The 19,597-nt window shown below is 32.9% G+C and overlaps 1 protein-coding gene across 1 annotated transcript; it reads right to left on the bottom strand.

Moving 5' to 3' along the window:
• Nucleotides 1–8,254: 8,254 nt before the first annotated feature.
• Nucleotides 8,255–18,055, bottom strand: LOC142353030 (uncharacterized). The gene is made up of 3 exons (XM_075405221.1): nucleotides 17,876–18,055; nucleotides 15,346–15,618; nucleotides 8,255–9,702 (listed from the first exon to the last, which is right to left on the bottom strand). Exons 1-3 carry the CDS (start codon nucleotides 17,927–17,929, stop codon nucleotides 8,350–8,352), a joined length of 1,680 nt encoding a protein of 559 aa, XP_075261336.1. The 5' UTR covers nucleotides 17,930–18,055; the 3' UTR covers nucleotides 8,255–8,349.
• Between the last annotated feature and the right edge of the window lie 1,542 nt (nucleotides 18,056–19,597).

Here is a 19,597-nt window from a genome sequence, read left to right as displayed (position 1 = left end):
TTTCTATCTGCTATGCTGCTATGCAACTGGTTCCTTGACTAGATATTTCGGCCGTTTCATGAAAACTTTTGACAAAAGTTGGGATTGAATCAAAATTTATAGTTTAATTAATTGCTCTCAAACGAAAAGTTTATTTGTCATGTGGTCTATTTTAATGCGATTTTTCGTTTGAACGATTTGTCGTCTGACTCATTTTAGTTTTCATCCGCAGAATGGATAACAGGTAGGGCTCGGAGGGCATTAAGTGGCTAAGGCTAGAGCCTTACTAGTCTCTAAGTATCCGATTCACCGAAACTGTTTGGAAGAGACTATTTCAGGGCGTTAAGGGCGGTTCTTAATCTTAAAGATTTAACCCTGTGAACTATCCACATATTTAAGAGCTGCGTGTTTTAAAATCAGTCAGCAAATTGAATTGAGAATTATACTACAATATTTTTGCAATGAGCAAATTGGAGGGAAACAAGAGGCTATCGAATATTGAACTTTTGAAAGTAGCAATCGGCAAAAGAAAACTGGGCCGTCCCTCAATTCGCCATTGATTTAAGCTCTACAATACTGTAATAACACTTGAAGTTATAGGTGAAAAATTTAAGGACATGTGGCGCAAGGAAGTATCAGCCATCTTCAAAATGCGTTTCTCCTGAATAGTTGTTGGGAGCTCTTGAAGTTCATTTATAAATTTTGATAATAACTTTATTGTTCCCACATTAACGCTATGCTAGCCCCACATTTTATTTGTTGAGAAAATTTTTGATTTTTTGAGGGTGTCTCAGACAAGCATATGTGATATGAATTTGAAGCGCTAGCATTTCACTACAAAGAGAAATTTCAGAAAATTTGCTTTCTTGGAAAAAAATTTTCTATCTTTATCTATCGACAATTTCATGCAATTTAGCCTCAATTTTTAAATCAACTTTAGGTAAAAGGTTGGTCACAATTCAATCATTTACAGACAGTGGTTTTTGTCCATAGAACAGAAAAACAAAAGAAATTGCAGATTTTGAAAGAAAAGAAATTTTTAACGCAACTTCAATTTTCATCCAATGTGCAGTTCGTTTGTAATTTTGTCTAAATCTTGATAAACGCTTTCTTTTTGGAGCTGTGAAAATTGCCAGAGCAAAGTAATGTCAAGTCAAAGCAAAAACAATACTCACGAAAATTTTGAGAACCTCAAAAACGCTTTAAAATCTTATTGATTTGTTAATACAAGAAATTTTCCAGAATATGAAGGATCTGTATATTAATCTGCAACCTAGAACAAAGATTCAACAAGCAACAAACTCAACTTCAGATATTTACAAAAACGACAATTCTAAAACAACGCAAGAGGAAAATAAGCTAACTGTTTTTGGTTTATCGGAAAATCAGGCCGCTCATGAGAGCATATCTAGTGATTTTGTTGACAGATACCGAAATGACAAACTCAGGGTTGATGCAGAATCATTGGGAATAAGTATTGCAATACAAACAAGACGCTTTCGTCTAGGCAAATACAGCAGCAATTATCCAAAGGAACGGTCACTGGTTTTAAAGATTGCAAACCACTGGAACTTTTGCGTTTTTGATGTCGAACAACAAATTGAAAGAGAATATATTTGTCAATATTTTTTTGTGCGAAGAAGAATGGTTGATGAATAAACATCTGCATTATTGTTGATACAAAATATCGGAAACTAAAAGACAATTGATCAGAAAAAAAAATTGGAGAAGGAAAATAGTACTATAAACAGCAAGCCATTGATCTGGCGCCCTGGATAGATACTGTCCGCTTACCAATTCAGAAAGAACCAATTAGACAATCTTGACTAGAGCCATGTAATGTGATACGAAATGCAGCTCGAAATTGTAGATCACTTCTGATGAAATTAGATATGCTATGGAAATTTGACTCAGACATGATTTTTTTAAACTGAAAATTGGTTTGATTCAAACGTTAACGACTAGGAAATCATTCTAATTTGCAACTATCAATTGCAGAAAAGGACTGATACACAAATTGGCTCACATGGTGGTGTTTTGATTGCTCATAAATCTAATTTTGTACTCGAAGAATTAAAAGCAATCGTTACTACCGAGAAATCTGTTTCATTATGCGTTTTTGTTTTACGAGATATGCTGGTCACAATGATTACAATATATAATCTTCCATTGAATATTAGCTACAGAATTAAATGTAGTAAATTTTTTGAAACAATTGACTCTCTGATTGGGAGAATTGAACAATGTGTTGCACAAAGAAGGGAAAGAGAACTGTCTGATTGTAATTGGGATCACCTGACCAGCAGTGAGCTCAGTGAAAACTGTTGCTCCGCAAGTTTACTGAAATAAATTTGGTTTCTGAGTTTATGCTCTCAGTTTTTGGAAGAATGAAGCTTCTCTGATCATGAACTACTCCTTGCGGAAGTTGTGGTTCAGTTTAATAAGAAAGAAGTCTTATGTATTTATAGAAGATTAAGTCTAAAAAATGCTAATTGGAGTAATTTCAACGAACGATATTCCTATCCGCTGAATGCGTTTTTCAGCGTAAATGAAGCAACGGAAAAATTTTAAAATAGTTTTTTGTCGGCAAAAAAGTTGACAATACAGTTGAAAACTCGGCGTAGAAGTCTGGCACCTCTTTATGTCTTCTTCTCAGTCTATTCACTTAGAAAACAAACTTTTGACCACCAGGCGACAAAGAAACGCGTCTAAAATTTTTATTTGAGCAAACTAAATCAATAGCTCTTTTGAGATAGTAAGACAAAAGTTCGTTAAAGGACCAAAAAGTTGGAATCCAAATGAAGTTGCCCAAGTAATTAAAAGTATTTCAAAAGAAAATTCAATCTCAGCAACGATTGTTTATGACGGAAAAAAATAAATGGACTTCAAAATATAGGCTTTCAACGATAATTTATCATCCGTTTTCAGTCGAGAGGAATCGGCACTGGAAGTACCAAAAACTTCGAATAAAATAATTTGATTGCATGAAATCACCTTTTCTAAAACTGAAGTGTTGGAAGAAATCTCTAATATCAAATCGGGTTCAAATTTGTTTGACGAGATATCACCAAGTTTCCCCAAAACAGCTCAACATTTCCTGATAAACCTTATGTTATTCATTTTCAGTTGTTCAATTGACACATGCAGACATATGGTAAAAAGTTCATGTACGACCTCATTTTAACAGTGGTAGCAAACTTGATATCGAAAACTAACCAACTATTGCGGTGCATAATTCTTTGCCATTATTGTTTAAAAGATTGCTTCAGAAACATTTTGAACAACTGATTCAAAACCAAATCTGCAACGAACAGCATAGTCTTCGCATTGGTCGATCATCCATAACCGAATTTCTTGTATTTTGCGACAAACTGTATCCTGACCTAGAGGCCAAAAAGAAACTATTATCTGTTTTCCTTGATATAGCAAAAGCGTTCGACCCAATTAACTTCAGAATTGTCATCAACAAATTTTCACAATTTGGTTTTGATGAACATTTCTTCCTGTTCTTCAAATCGTATTTTTAGGCAGCAAACAGCGAGTAAACATTTCAATTTAATCACTTTAATTTGGGTGATGTGAACATAACCAGTGGAGGACCACAAGGGTTATTTTTTGCAGTCTTTCTGTTCTCGGTTTATGAAAACGTTTTTCCAGAAATTTTATTGAATGAAAATTCTTCATTTGCGTCGGCACAAAAATTGTTGGTTCACAAACCCATTAACTAATTTTACAAAATGATATTGATAGTTCTATCACACGGAGTGAAAAAAAACTATTTGATTTTCAAGTTCACAAAGTTCAAGTCTATGAAATTTTCTCTAAAAAATCTCGCTCACCAGGCATTGTTTTTTCAAGCGAGGGAAGATGAGATTGAACGGGTCATGTCGGTAAGATTTCTTGCCGTAATTTTCTCTCAAAATTGTTCATGGGTTTTTCACATTGACGTTATTGTAGAGAAAGGTCTCCAGAAGCTAGCTCTTATTCAACGAGTTTTGCCTGCTTAAGCAAAAGCGAATGTTAAATGTGTTCTGATTCAAAGTTATGTAATTTCAGTTCTCTACTCCGGATCAAATATTTTATTCCTCAGTAGTGTTACACTATAGCGTCTGGCGAAAATTCAAAGAAGACGTGGTCAGGGGATCCGTAGAAAATGGAATTCTTCCAATTCAGACTAGGTCGTAAATCTAATTATCCAAGGTCTTTTGCCCATTGAGTACAAGCTGTTCCTCTCAGATCTTTTTTTTGAACAAAATAGTTGTTGGACAGACAATTCTGGATCCACCTGATTTCTGGGACATCAAATCACACGACTGCAAAACAAAGTCCAGTGGCAAAGTCTTGATTTAAGCTAGCAAAATGAGACAGAACCGGTGCGATCAATTTCTTTGTTCATGTAGATAAGTGTAACAATGCGCTTTCATTCACCTATAGTCTTTTTGGTATACCCCTCTGGTGAATCCCAAAACATCCCTAAAATAAATGACAAAAATCTTGGAGGCGGATGCAATAGCTAAATTCAGATACTTCTGCTATCCTTCTCGATGGGATCCATTAGAAAAGCTTAATCGAATTTGAACCTCTCCGAAGTGTTGCAAAACCAAAACCAAGATAGTAGAATCCATGTCTGTTTTGAATTCTTTTTAATGCTATTATTTTAAAAACAGGGAGAAAATCATTCGAGATCTGTCCATTAATAGCTAATTATTTTTTTTGAAAAGTCAAACTAAAAATAAAGATTTTTATATCGAACCTGAAAAATTGAGATACATTTTATATAAAAAACCTAATCTAAAGAAATTAATTTGTCCTCGACTACACAAATGATGGGACCTTTGCATAATGCGACTAGATAACCAGTCGACAATAGGAAGGAAGAAAGGTCAAATTTTAAAAATCCATCAATTTTGTAAAAACAAATAATTTCAAAAGTCACGAAAAATTATTAGCTGTTAATTCAAACATGACAGATTGACATATAATTTTTAAAGTGATCTTTCTTTAGTAATACTAAGCCTTGGGACAGGATAAAAAATTAAAAAAAATACGAAAGCAAAGTCTTGAATCCAATTCAAATTGACAAAAATTATAATTAAAGAAAACTTCAAAATATATTATAAAAATTTAGAAAGCTAGAATGCGGGATGAAGGAGAAGAAAATTATTAACAAATAGAGTAGTCTTTAAAACAACTAGGATCTGTTACCTTGATTTCTTTTCAACGCCAATGGGATCGCTCAGTATTGTGATAATGCGGTTCAAAAAATTTAAGAATAATGAACTGATATACAGAAATCACTGAATTGTAAAGGCAACTCGTATTTTCAGTGTCATCCAAACCAATAGCTCACAACGAAAACCATCAAAATTGTTAGAGCGTTATCGGAAGCCAACGAGATTATACCTTAATTAGAAAACAAAAAAAGCAAAAAACGAAAAATTCAATCGAAAAGTGCCGGAAGAGAGCGTCAGAGCCATTAAAACCATAATCTCTTAGCTGGTAGTTTTCTCGATTTTCTGATAACAGTCTTTTCGACGCCAAGTGAACATTCAATTTTGGTAATGAGGTAACAGGACTTCAAACAAGAACCACAATTGTGAAAAAAAATTCAAAAAATACAAAATTTGGTGAAAAATAGTAGCATCAAAGCAAAAAACCACTGGAAGATTTTTAAACTTGTTTTGGAGTCGCTAGTCGCTATCAAGCACAATGGACGGGTCATTAGTAGGTTAATACTACAATACCAGAGAATAGAGTTTGAAAACGACTAACGTGCAAAATTTTCAAGCTTTTTAAAGAGTCCAGAACCACTAGGTGTGCATTCAAAGCAGTTGGTGGGTCAAATTAATTCTCTTTAGGTTTGAGTTGAAATCACAACAAAGCAGATGTTATAAGTCATTAATGAAACTAAAATTAAAATTGACAAATAGAATAAAAGAAAGTTTCAAAAAAATTTTCTAAAACTTTAGAAAGCTGGAATACGGGATGAAGGTGTCCAATATTAAAAAGAACTAGAGTTTTCAGTGAAAAAAGTTAGGATCCGTTAAATTGTTTCCATTTCAACGCCAATGGGATCGCTCAGTGTTTTGATAATGTGTCTCCAGACAAAATTAAGTGCAATGAACTGATTTAATAAAATCACTAAATTGTAGTGACAATTTGTAGTTTCAGAGCCATCAAAACCAATAGCTCTCAACAAAAACCATAAAATGCGTTAACTTAAAGCTTGATTGGAAGCTAGTGAGATCTTTCTTTAATCAGAGAACAAAAAATAAAAGCAAAAAAATTTCAATAGAAAAGTGCCAGAAGAAAGCGTCAGCGCCATTAAAAACTTAAACTCTTATAATTTTCTGGTAATTTTCTCTATAATCTGATAACAGTCTTTTCATTGCCAAACGGAACTTTCAATTGTCTCTAAATTCTGATAACAGCTGGTAATTTTCTCAATATTCTGATAACAGTCTTTTCATTGCCAAACGGAACTTTCAATTTTGTTATAAGTTACTTTTGAACAAATAGTCAAAAATCACATAATTTTATAAAAGGTCGTACCATCAAAACAAAAAAAAACACTGGAACATATTCAAAGTTGTTTTGGACTTGCTATCAGGCACAATGGACCGGTCACTAGTGGGATGAATCTACAATTCTAGAGAATAGAGTTCAAAAAACGGTTGACGTGCAGAATTTTCAAACTTTTTACAGACTCAAGAACCACTAGGTATGCTTTCAAAACTTTTTCAATTAATTCTTTTTAGGTTTCAATTGAACGTTTATCTAAAGGAGGTAAGACATATTGTTTAAAAAATGCAAGAAATGCAAGCTGAATAAAAAAAATCACTTAATGATTACTTAAAAATAATGTCGAAGCCATAAAATTATGAGCGATGAGTCCTTGAAAACAAATAAGTATTCATCGTGCCTGTTTTGGTTCTAAATAGGGTCTTCATTAATAGAACCCTGAAATGAAAAAGTACTTGCCCCTTAATGACACAAGAAAAACCGAAGAATTGTTGAAGAAATTCAATAAATAAGCAATAGGAGTCGATCTGAAGAATTTAAACTTTCCAGTGATATCAAAAATAGACTTTTTTTATCGTTATTAATGTTCCTTAAGTCATCGTATAAAACAATTGTGATGTAGAATTTTGATACCAAAAAATTAAAATTTAGCCAAAAATTGCGCTAAAATTTAACAAAATTATATCCAAATATCAAAAGTTCAAAAAATTTGAGCCTCGATAACTAGTCAAAAACAGAAAAGTCAAAATGTTTTGGTTTACAAGTTTAATTTCTACACAGGAAGATTTATGTAGGGTTACCAGTTAGGATTTTTTACGAGGAATATATCGCTCGGCCAAAATTGACTGAAAAAAAACCCAATTGGGCATATAATTTTTTTTACGAATTAATGTTTTCAAAGTACTGCAATTAATCCACAGCACATTTTTTGCGGAAATTGCTTCCGTAAAACGTATCTGGCGGCAGAAGGTAGATTCCCATTTTCAACTTCCAGTTTAAAAGCGAAAAACATTGAATAAAATTTCATTTAAGGCGCCAACATTTTCATCCTCGAAATTTGTTTGAAGTTTGAAGTTTTTGACAAATGAGCTTCTTTAATTTCTCAGAACGATATGGAAAAAAGACTGATCAAGCTCAATTAAAATGTCATATTAATTGTCAATAATGCAAAACAATTGGAATTTAAAGGGCCCTGACTCATTTACAACACGTTTCAGGAAAACTCCTTTGATAATAGTTATTACAACTTAAGTGCAACTTAGTATTTCGTAATTAAAGGTTAAAGTGTCTCTGGTTTTTTGCGTCCTCTGAAAACTCAAATATTTTTTCCGGTTGTTTTTCTTTTAATTTTTAGCTAAATAGCTTGAGTTTTTTTCGTATATTAGCTTTATAAAAACAGTGTTTAGTGCTTAAACCAACGTTTCTGAAATATCACTTTCGATATATTGATATATGTCATGCTTTCAAAAGCAAATGTTGGAACATTCTGTGCCACGCACAGAACAAACGAGCCTTCTTCTTGTTTATACTATCGGGACTAACTACTAACTTATTTTTAAACTTTTTGTTGATATCAATTTTGGGCAGTCTGAGAAGCAAATCTTTTTGATCTCGTTGGTTGGCCTTTTGAATTGGTTTAGTTGATTGAGTTAGTCGTACTTCATGTGCTTGTGTACCAAATCGAGAAATATATTCTTCTTAATTAAAACTAGTTTGCTCATTATTTTTTTAAAATTGAAAGCATTTGTTCATAAGCATTTTTTCATCCAGTGAAATTTTAGAAACATAATAACGGAGAAAAATTACTAATTTATTTATTATTTAAAAAGTTTTTTGTTATCAATTTATTCAGTTCGATGTTGTGACGTGTAGCAGTCCCAGCATTCTCTCAGTGTGAAACAACATAGTGCCGTCTCGAGGGGTAGAAAACAGACCCAAAATGTCCCTTCTCAACTCGGCACACTGCACTCCGGTTAAGTTTCTAGGTCGATAATTATCCCTACACAAGGAAATAGAGTGAACAAAAATATCGTTTTCCGTGTCTTTGGGAATACCGATAGCGCATGGGGAACAATTGCCTATGGAAAACACTCCAATGGCTGAAAGGTTCCCGTGGTAGTTGAAAAAACCGTGGTTAAATTTGTTCTCGTAATAGCTGCTGTCATTTTTGTTCCATTTCAAAACTTGGCAAATTCTCAACGTCGAGTTGGTGACTAATATGAAATCGCCATGTATAATCGCTTTGGGAAATTTATTGACCGAAACATTGACAAGCGCGTGAGTCCTAACCTCATTTTCCTCGAGAACTACCAATAATGCTGAACTGTCTGACTTTCTCTGCAAAATAATCAAATTTTTGCCAGAACCAGATATCGAAAACGGGTTTTGACAGTCCAGGTGTATCTGACTCCCGAGCAAGGTCACGTCTTGGGATTTATCACAGTTTGATTTTTCCCACTTTTCAACACTCCATAAATCTGTGTCACTTTTGAGTAAAACATGAAGTTCATCATCGCAAATTGCGATATCAGCAGGCATTTTCTCTACAGTTCTAGATGTTCGCGACACTCCGAACAACGACGGCTTTCTGCATCGCCACTTAAACTTTCTCACCAATTTGAACTTTTCCTTTTCGACTTGGAAGACTTTAAGTTTACACTCACAAAGAGCAGAACTTTTCCAAAATGACTGGAAGACAAAAATGCGACCGGCGGAGTCCATTTCAATCTTGACGTTATCGTCTGCAGAAAGTTTCTGGAAATTATTAGAGACAGTTTTCCCAGTTGAAATACGAACTGTGCATGGGTCAACTTGCAGTTCTCTAGGACTCTGATCAAGATATGAGGAGCTCAGCGAACGTCCAAGTCTTTCTATAGGCGTCAGAATTGGTTGTTGCAAATTCGGCATGCTAGCTCGAGGTGAGTTTTTGGGTGGTATGGGGGGCAAATCAGTAGGACGTGAGCCAGGTAGCGGCAAATAATTATGGGCCAAAGACTCATCGTCTGGTTCAGATCCAGTTGAAGCCTCCTCGTTAATATTTCCAGCAGATTCGTAAATCTTTGCTTGAGATTCTTGTCTCTGCAGTTGCAGAACAATTGCATCCATTTTTGAATTTAGCAATTGAATTTCGTCCATAATCTTTTCGAAGTTTTCTGCTATTTGTTTAAATGCATCGAAGCTAGGTATGTTTGCGGGAGCACCCTAAACCATAAAGAAAACAAGAAAACAATTAATTTGCTGTAAAAAATTTACATACAATCAACGTGAACAAATAACGAGCTGATGGAGATTGTTTATTATAATTTGTCCGAAGATAAAGTCAGAAATTTGTTTCAGTCAGTTGCATAAATATAGGAGCTATGTAAAACCACAAATACTCTATCAATCCCGTCAAGACTATTTTCGCTTTCGAAAACAGAGTTTCAATTGTTACATTTGGTCCTACCCCTCTTGAGGAGGACGGAATGATATAGTCAACTGGCTTTTTTTTTGTTCAGACAATTTTCACCGATCGATATATTTATTGTAGAGAGTTGTGAGTGGTATCATTGAAAAGCTCGTTCAGCGTAGAATATGGCATTAAAAAGATTTTTATGAGTTTCATTTTCTAGAGCGAGTTATCGTGTTTTAAATTTTTGTAAATGTTAGATCGATTTGCGTTAATTTTATTCACATTTTCCGGAATTTTTGCCTAAAATTTTGTCAATTTCGCTAAAATATGCGAATATTATTAACAATAATAGTGTTGATTTTATTTTCAGAGACCAAACAACATCGTTGACTATTTTGATTTAATTTTTTTGGCTAAACTGCTGGCTATTTATTTCAAAATTCAGCCTTTTTTGTCAAAGATTGCCCGAAATAAAGTTCGTTAGTCCACTTTGATTAGATTCGCCGGAAGTACAAACCCAAAATAACTAACAAAACTTTTGTAAACTACAAAGAGGGATAGTCCTACTTCCGCTTCTATTGAGAGTAGTCTGGAATTACAGTTTTGTCTTTTTTTTCTAACTTTACTCTCTGATTATCAAAAATGCAGCATTTATTTTTGATCTTTTAACTACGAAAGTTATCTAGATCTATAACATTCGAAACAATTGAGTGATCTTGATGGTCAAACAGCAATAGTAATGCTCGTTTTGGTCCAATCTAAGACTGTTACAATCCAAAAATAATTCGGATTGTGATCAGTCGGTCTTTTTTCAAAAAAAGATGTCGATTTTTTCATGTTAAATTGAGAACAGAACAATTCAAGTCGAAGCTCGCTGTTGATGGGTCCAAATGGCTTCCTAAGCACTTCCAAACTTATGTACATATTTTCCTTACTCGAAGGATTATGGTCGTTTTGACTTTTAAAAATATTTGATTTTTAAATAGTAGATGGCTTATTGAACTTTGCCTCTATTTTTCTCAACTTGTCATTTTTCTCAACTTTTCTCAACAATTTGATCAACTTGTAGCTAAGTGTCTGCAAAGAAATCATACTTCTTTTTATTTATTCTAATGAATTAAATTGTCTTCTTCTTTGCGCTTGTACGCCTTACGTTAAATTTTTCCGGATTTGATACTACTAGATTTCACAATTTGTTTTGATTTTTAGGCTTTAGCCAATTTTTCAATTTTTTACTCGTTTTGTCTCTTTATCACTTCTTTTAACAAATATTTTATTACATTATTGGAGTTCAGAATAAGTCACAATTGATTATATAAAAAGCCTTAAAAGCACGGATTATGTTTTTAACGGCTTCGACACCCCTTTCTCGAAGAAATTAATTGAAATTTTTACATTTGTCTTTTTAGTCGTATGAAATTTTCTGGATTTTGGAAAATTCTCATTGACTTTTAAAGAAGTAATAAATAAGCTTATACTCTGATTTGAGTGGATAGCTGGTGGCTTCCATGACTTTGAAAACTATTGTTTTCAAAAATAAAAAAGACTTTTGTTTTTTTTTGTCTATTTGCTACCTAGTCTCATTTACTACAGGTCATGTATGACATTATTGTTGTCAAAAGAAAGTTCAATTGTGTAAAATCTAATGTTTTTAATGATTTTGTTTTGATTTTACTGGCTTCGACAAGGGTTTTTCGCAAGAAAAGTATTTTTTGATTTTTGTCTCTTTTTGAGACTTTTGTCTATTTTTGACGTTTTTTTGTCGACGTAAGACATTTTCGGAATAAGTGTCTCAAGCGCGAAATTACGAACCTATTTAAATGTTTCATTTTATAGCTAATGGCTTTCATGAGTTTGAAAATAAATGATTTCGGAAAATCAAAAATATTACTAAATTTTGCCCCTTTTTTTCTTTCTTTCGTCTACTTGTTAGCTTTTCCCAATAAAAAGAGCTCTCATACCACCCTTTTGGCGTTTGAAAAGGTTCAACTGAACTTATTTGAAGGGCAAAACATGCGTTTACGGCTTCGACGGTTTTTCTCGCAAGTTTTAATTGAACTTTTGTTTGTTGTCTCTATGTGTTGTTGTCTTTGTAACCACTTAAAAAATTGAATTAAGACAGGTTTTGATGCCCTCTTGTTTTAATACCCTCCTATGGAGGTGCAGGTAATCATAAACATCTTGGATGATTTCAATTGTTATCTAATGGTTTTTATTACTTTGAAACTAATTATTTTTTAAAATTTATGCCAGTTTTTTAACTTTCCTTTTTTTGTTATTTTTGTCTAATTGTTATCTAGCTTTATTATGGAGTGCTTCCATAATTTTTCTAGTGAAATCAAAGTTGTTTTGTTTAGTTTCAGGTATATCTGACACTGCTTTGACCTTGCTTATAAGTTTTTTTTAAATGGACATGAATTTTTTGATGTAATTAATGTTTGTTGTTATTGTTGTTTGATTTTGTTGTTCATCTTGACATGCTTTCTTGATAATGGCCGATTTCATCAATCTAATGCGGCATTTTTTACTCCACTGAGTTATCTTCCTTGGAGACAATCGTTTTGTTCATACACATTTTTTTTTTGAAAAATACTTGAGCTTTTGGAGGTTTTCTATCTGTTCCTCATTTGGTAGACATTTTTGCCAAAAATGCAGATGAGCGGTGTCGGAACTGTATGTCCGAACGCATATTACCGAGCCTCTTTGTTTCTTCTACGTTAATTTTATTTGCACTACCTGTCCCATGTTTCTTATGTAATATGATTTCGGGGATACAGTTTTTTTAAGGTTACCTCATCACAGAAAGGTTACCTCATTAAGGTTACCACAGAATAGAAAAATAGTAAATAGAAAAATAACTAGTGGAACAAATTTTGAAATATCGGAATTTGGTAACATCTTAGCACATGTTGCATTAGAAATGTATGTCATCGAAGTTTTCACAAGACAAGGGTTACCCTGAAAAATTTGCGTGTTAATATCTTGGTTCTCTTTTTAATTACTATGATCAAGATTTACAATTAAGGCTTGGCAAGATGTGTGGGGCGTTATTTCACTGGGTAAGCATGAAATGGTGCATTTTTTTACATGAACAAGCAGAGTTCTCTCGCAGTGACCTCATTCAAATCAGAAAATATTCTTCGTTTTGTTCGCAAAAGCTTTAGATGAAAATCATTTAACACTTCATTCGGAAATTGACAAATTATTTGCAATTAGCTTAAACTTCATACGTCAAGCGGAACAAAATATATGCCTTTTGATTTAAATTTGTTTCTTAATTCTTATAGGAAGAAGCTTTCATTAGTTCCGTAAAACAATTACAAATTTTTATACAACCATTAGTTTTTGACAAATCGAGAACTTGATTGTTTTAATGGCGGAGCTTTGTTAATGTACTGAAAATGGGAACTTTTATCCCAAAAATAAAAAGGGAACTTTTGTCCCAAAATAAAAAAGGGATGTTTTATCCCACTTTTTAAATGGGAAATTAATTCCCATATTACTGACTATAAATAGGAAGCACATTTTTATATCAATCAGTTAGTTAGCTGATATTCATTTTCTTCAATCGTTACCAAATATTTGTTCAGCAGTTGATTAAGTAAATAATTTAACATATGATATCAATTTTCCTTAAATCTTTGTTCATATTGTACCACCCAAACTGTTCTTATAATAAAGTTTTAAATTCCATTCCTTTTATATTTAGAACATCAAAGCCAAACTATCTTTGTATACTCCCATTTAAGCGGCGAGTATAAGAAGTAGACAATTCTGAGGACACCCGAATTTCGACTGGGACCTACAGTACAGAATAATACCCGAGGGAAATATATATAAGTTTCAATCTTATAATTCGAAACTGAAAACGTATCGCCTAAAAAACATAGCACTTGACAAACAGAATTTAACAGTCCCATATCAGTTCATAACAGTGGATCTCAACAATCAACGGGATACTTACACACTAAGACTCGAAAAAAATTTTTTACGAGAAAAGAAGAAAAACGCAAATTTGTTGAATCGAATCAAATTTTTACAAAATAAGATCAATGAATTCGAAAGAAACCAAAACTAAAAACTTCTGCTCTTAATTTTGTTTGTTATAAACACTGTTGTAAATTTTATATAAATTTCTATCTAACCTTGTATATCCAGCCAGTCACAATAAAACCTGCTTAGTCGCCGGTTGAGATGTACTGAAAATGGGAACTTTTATCCCAAAAATAAAAAGGGAACTTTTGTCCCAAAATAAAAAAGGGATGTTTTATCCCACTTTTAAATGGGAAATTAATTGCCATATTACTGACTATAAATGGGAAGCACATTTTCATATCAATCAGTTAGTTAGCTGATATTCATTTCTTCAATTGTTACCAAATATTTGTCCAACATTGATTAAGTAAATAATTTAACATATGATATCAATTTTGCTTAAATCTTTGTTTATATTGTACCACCCAAACTATTCTTATAATAAAATTTTAAGTTCCATTCCTTTTATCTTTAGTACATCAAAGCCAAACTATCTTTGTATACTCCCATTTAAGGGGCGAGTATATTAACTTATATAATAAGGTACTTCTTTCAAAAATAAATTAGTTCCAGCTTTTTGCTAAGAAACACATGTGTGGACTATAATTCCAAAATGGTAACACGAAATAAATAGCAAAATGATTAGTACCCATGTGGATTTTCTACAGAACACATTTTTGAGCGGAAATTTAATTCAGTAAAAAGATCCATTTGGTCCAGTTATTAAAATTAGTTTCTGTTTTTTTTAAAAAATAAAAATGACTCATTATGGGTCAAATTTTCACATGGTGGATTTTGAGGATTGCCAAAAGTGAATGGAGCTAGGAATTCTAGCCAAATAGACGTCTAGAATAATGGGAAAAAGAGAATCCAGATCGAATTCTTCAAATGCATCGGCTAAGCAGTGCCTCATCACTTGATTATCTGATGTTGGTATCCGCTTCATTCGGCCTCTCTTGGGCGGCAACCCCCATGGAATTATTTTCTAACAAAAAAAAATTTTTTTGAAGGAAATTTTTTTTTATTTCAGCAGTGACGTTTCATAGTAGATTAGGTTGATTATTGGAAGAATTATCTCTGTTTTTTTTTGTAAACTAAATGGCTCTTATCAAAATATTTGATAACATCAAGTGGTCGTAACTAGTCATGGCGTATAAAACCATATGTTGATAATGCCATCTGAATTGTTTTCGTTGCCGTTGGCCAACAATTTCACCATTTTTCATTGCTAAATTTCTATGTTTAGTTTGCTTTAAGAGATTCGAATCAATTGAGTTAAAATAAATAAAATAGAAACTTGCAACTGATTTTGAGTCACATTTATCCCTTTCATTGAAGAAACCATTCTTTCTAACCATTTTTTAAAAAAATATTTTTCGGCTTTTTGCTGAAATAATTCTGTGTTGGAAACTTTTTACCTGTTGCCCTGGATAGAGATAATTAAGTGCTTCATTTTGGTTCTGTTGGTATGAATCCAGGTGTAGCGATTCCCCATCAACAGTGTAAGTTGCATGTGCTGCTGGTGACGTAATTGTCACCGGATGTTGATGATCTGGTATGAAGTCTATGGGAATGACCCAGTGACTGTGAGAATTGTGCCTTTCTCTCCATTCCAGTCCAGATATCGTTGAGTTACATGTCATGCATTTGTAGGTAACCTGGCTGCCCTCGCTTGCGTTGATATACTGGGCCTTAAATTAACATTTTGTGTCATATCTTGGGACTTATTCTACCCCAGTCCACGGACAAAAATTTTGTTTTGGTTAGCATGTGTGAATGAAATTGCCCTATTTGAAGCTCCGTCACGACGCCCTTTGTGCACTAATAATGTTTGGTGTAACCTAATAGAAACAAGAATAACTGACTACCATTACGAGCGTCTACTGGTACCAAAAAACAACTAGTTACAAGGAATGTGGTTGGCACTTCCTCTCGTCTTTTGACGCCCAATGTGGAATAAGCGCTTAAATTACGTGTAAGTAGTTTCAACATGGCAATTAAATAGCCCAAAATAGAGAATACCTCCAAGAAGTGCGATTGGTAGTAGTAGTAGTAGTACGTTCGGCGGTAAGAGAATTTCGAAAAATTTCAATGCTATTTGAAGTGAAGCGAATTAGGACAGTTAGCATAAGTCAACCCAACTTTTATTGGAAGTATTTTCGCAAAGAGAGGAAGAAATACTAGACTTTGCATTCTAGTACAAATTCAAGTACCAATAATGAATATGTTTTCCACTTTTACAACATGACTTTCAAAATCAAAATTTATCTAAATACTTTAATAATTACCCATAAATGAGTGGCTGATTGAATTGATCAGTTTACTAAACAAAAAAAAGAAAGGACAATAAAAAACCTTCTTCATTAATTGCAGAATTTTATCTGAAGTTTTCATGTTTTCTTTTTTGTGGATTATGCTTCCCGTAATATTCAATTATCTTTTTGGCGCTTCTTTGTGAAATCTAGTAGTAACTGGAGCCAGTTTATTTAAAGCGAATTCGGATCCTTTTGAAAGAGAGTTCTGCTTCCAATCCTTGAAAGTGCAAAACTTTCTGCGGCATTAAGTTGATTCCACTTTTCAACGTTCTTATTAAAATTTCTATATGGGTCGCCTCCTTTTCATCCGGAAAATTTGTCAGTACGTTTTACGCGTAAAAAGCATTAAGATAGCAAAAGTGAAATCTGGTTACAAAAGTGACAAATCAGAAATTTAGCATCAAAATGGCCCCTTTTTCGGATTCTATATATAAAAATGGAATCTGCCACCAAAAATAGGCAGGAATTTATGCTGGATACAAACACGTGTTTTTTTTGCTTGACAATAAGTTTTTTATGCTGATTTTTTGCTAAACCAAAATGTTCCATGACATGAACGTCCTTCTCGTCCACCTTCTGCACTCAATTTTTTGAAATAGGTAACAGAATCAAATTAAGATTATAACAAAAATTATAATTATCGTTTTTCTTTTCAAAAATAAATGTGCTTCCTAGTGAGTCATGATCACCGAACTGATTTTTAAATTTTTTGGTGATCATTCTGCACTACAACTTATCTGTTGTGTAGAAGTGACAATAGATATTTGCGAAAATGGTTGAGAAGTTTCATATCAGAATGAAAAACAAAAAAAGCAAGGAATAAAATTGAGATAAAATTTTAACACCGATTAGGCAAAAAGTGGCTCGAAAAGTAAGCTTTGATAGCATCATATTAACATTTCGATTGAATTTTATGCGTACAATCAGATTTTTAATATCACCTGCACGTTTTTGATGGACCAGAACTCTTGGAAAGTTTTTTCTAAAGAAATAAAAACTGCACTATTTTTTATAAATATAAAAGATTATTTTTTTACTATGCAAGCACCGCCTTTTAGTCTACGAAGTTCGAAAGTATGTCTCACGTGCACAATGTATAAACATAGGAAAAGTCAAATCTGGTAATAAAAACGAGTAAATTTATTCAAAGGTTTATTACCGGTAGTCGCACGTAATGCTAGGTTTCAGCTATATTAATTCAACTTATGAACACAGTGTATGCTAACTAAAATTGACAGTCAATTGAAACTCAATAGATAGTTTTTAAGATCATATAAGGTTTTCATGGTCGAAACGTATAAATCTGTAATCATTTTGTACAAATAACAGCAGCTTCTTCAAAAGACTGAAAATATTACAATTATTTCAGTCTCTATTGCTTACATTTCAAAAGTGAGATACCAAAAGAAAATTACCGACGATTTCATACGTTTTAAAACCGAAACATTTTTAACGTCGGTTTTGTTCGGTATTCGCGACTAGGGTAATGGACAGATGTGTAAATAGTTAAAATCAACTAAAGATAAACTTAAAGCGTTTTTGTTTATCAGAATAAAAATGAGAACATAATGAAAACAGATCTATTGGATACCCTTGGCGCAAACATTTACAAACTTTGTTTGAAAAGATTTACCTGGTGGTCAGATCTAAACGAATCACCGAAAAATCTGGTCTCGTCTCCTAGCATAATGCTTTCAAATATGTTTGATTGCCTCTGCGATAAAAAGCGCGATTTGTGACATTCGAATGTCAATTTATAACTTTATTATTAATATTAGTCATTCAATAAGATGCTGTTATTCAGTATTACGTATCATATCAACGGCTGAAGAGAAAACAAAATAAAAGAAAAACAGCGTACAAAAACAACGCGATTATTTATGGTGAGCATTTCGTGGTTAAATCTCGAAAATTACGCTTCTCAATGAAATGTGGTTCTAATTAAAAGCGGTTCACACAGACACGTATATACTCAGAAGACCGAAAAAAACATTTTTTGAAAACTTTCTTTTTTGGCAACTGATCTCTTCTCGTGGTTCGTCACCGTTCATTTCAAATTTGGTTTGTGTTATCTGGCAAAACTAGTTGTGGCAATTCTTGAGGCTACGCTAAATTTGAAATAAATTTTTTCAAATTGTTTCCAATTTTTTTTGTAATTTCTCATGTTTCATGAGCATTATGAGCTAATTCATTTTTTTCGAAGTTTCATAAACGTGCAGATATGCTACCAGATCTAATAGGCACGTTTTCGGTTTTAAACTTTTTAAACTGCAAACCGTATTAAGTTTAAAGTAATTTTTCTTATTTTGTACGTTTTCTGACGCTTTTTTCTCCCTGCCTCCAAAGCAGGGGAACTGCAAGGGAACAGTAATGACAGTACTTAAATGCTTATCTTTGGTTGCATTAAACCAACTTAATTATAGGGAAATTCTACTTTTCGGCTTTTTCATTCTTTGGAAAAATATTCTGAATAACATAGCTCCCACTAAAATAGGAGAGCCATCGTCAAAATCAACAAAAAAGAAACGGTTATCCAGAGAAATTTTGAATCTCATCAACGAAAAGCACAGGTTTTTCAATATTTGGAAGGAAAAAACAGACATTGACACATATAACTCATACAAAAGAATAAGAAACCATACAAACAGACTACTTAGAAGAGCGATTCACAATTATTCACAGAAATTGTTCGAAAATCTTCCCAATTCAAAACAACAGTGGAAATTCATTAAAACAAAAATAAAGCACGAGGATAAAAATAGCGAAATTTCCAGAATTCGGTTCAAACAAGATATTTTAGAAGACAAAAAAGAAATCGCTAACACAATTAATACTTGTTCTTCTAAATTAGGTTTATACGAAGGCGAGACAGAAGAGGTTGAGCTACAGGACTAAGCTTTTGAAAAAACTGAGTTTTCCTTCAGACATATAACAAGAAAAGAACTGTTTACTGTAATTGATCAATTACCGCAAAACAAAGCAGCGGGTCCTGGATTACTTACTATATGGTCCTTCAAGTGTAGCTAATGGTCTATTGGAACAAATCTGCAGTTTGCAATAAACGAATGCATATCAAAAAATATTTTTCCCGACCTACTTAAAAAAAGCATATGTAACTCCAAATTACAGACCAATTTTAGTTACACCGACTCTTGCAAAAATTTTTGAAAGACTTTTGCTCCAACAAATGCTAGAACTTGTTGAAAACATGAAATAATCAATAAAAATCAATTTGGGTTTCTGAAAGGAAAATCTTCGAAAGACACAGTAATATCGTTGACAGAATCAGTGAATAGTTTGTTAGAAGAAAACGAAACAGTTGTTAAAAACCGTTGTTAGTATATTTTTGGATTCA

This window comes from Convolutriloba macropyga, chromosome 14 (assembly GCF_964194025.1).
Source record: "Convolutriloba macropyga chromosome 14, txConMacr16.3, whole genome shotgun sequence".
NCBI classification, from domain to species: domain Eukaryota; kingdom Metazoa; phylum Xenacoelomorpha; order Acoela; family Convolutidae; genus Convolutriloba; species Convolutriloba macropyga.
The sequence above is the reverse complement of the archived record's forward strand: the minus strand, read 5'-3'. Positions and strand labels throughout refer to the sequence as shown.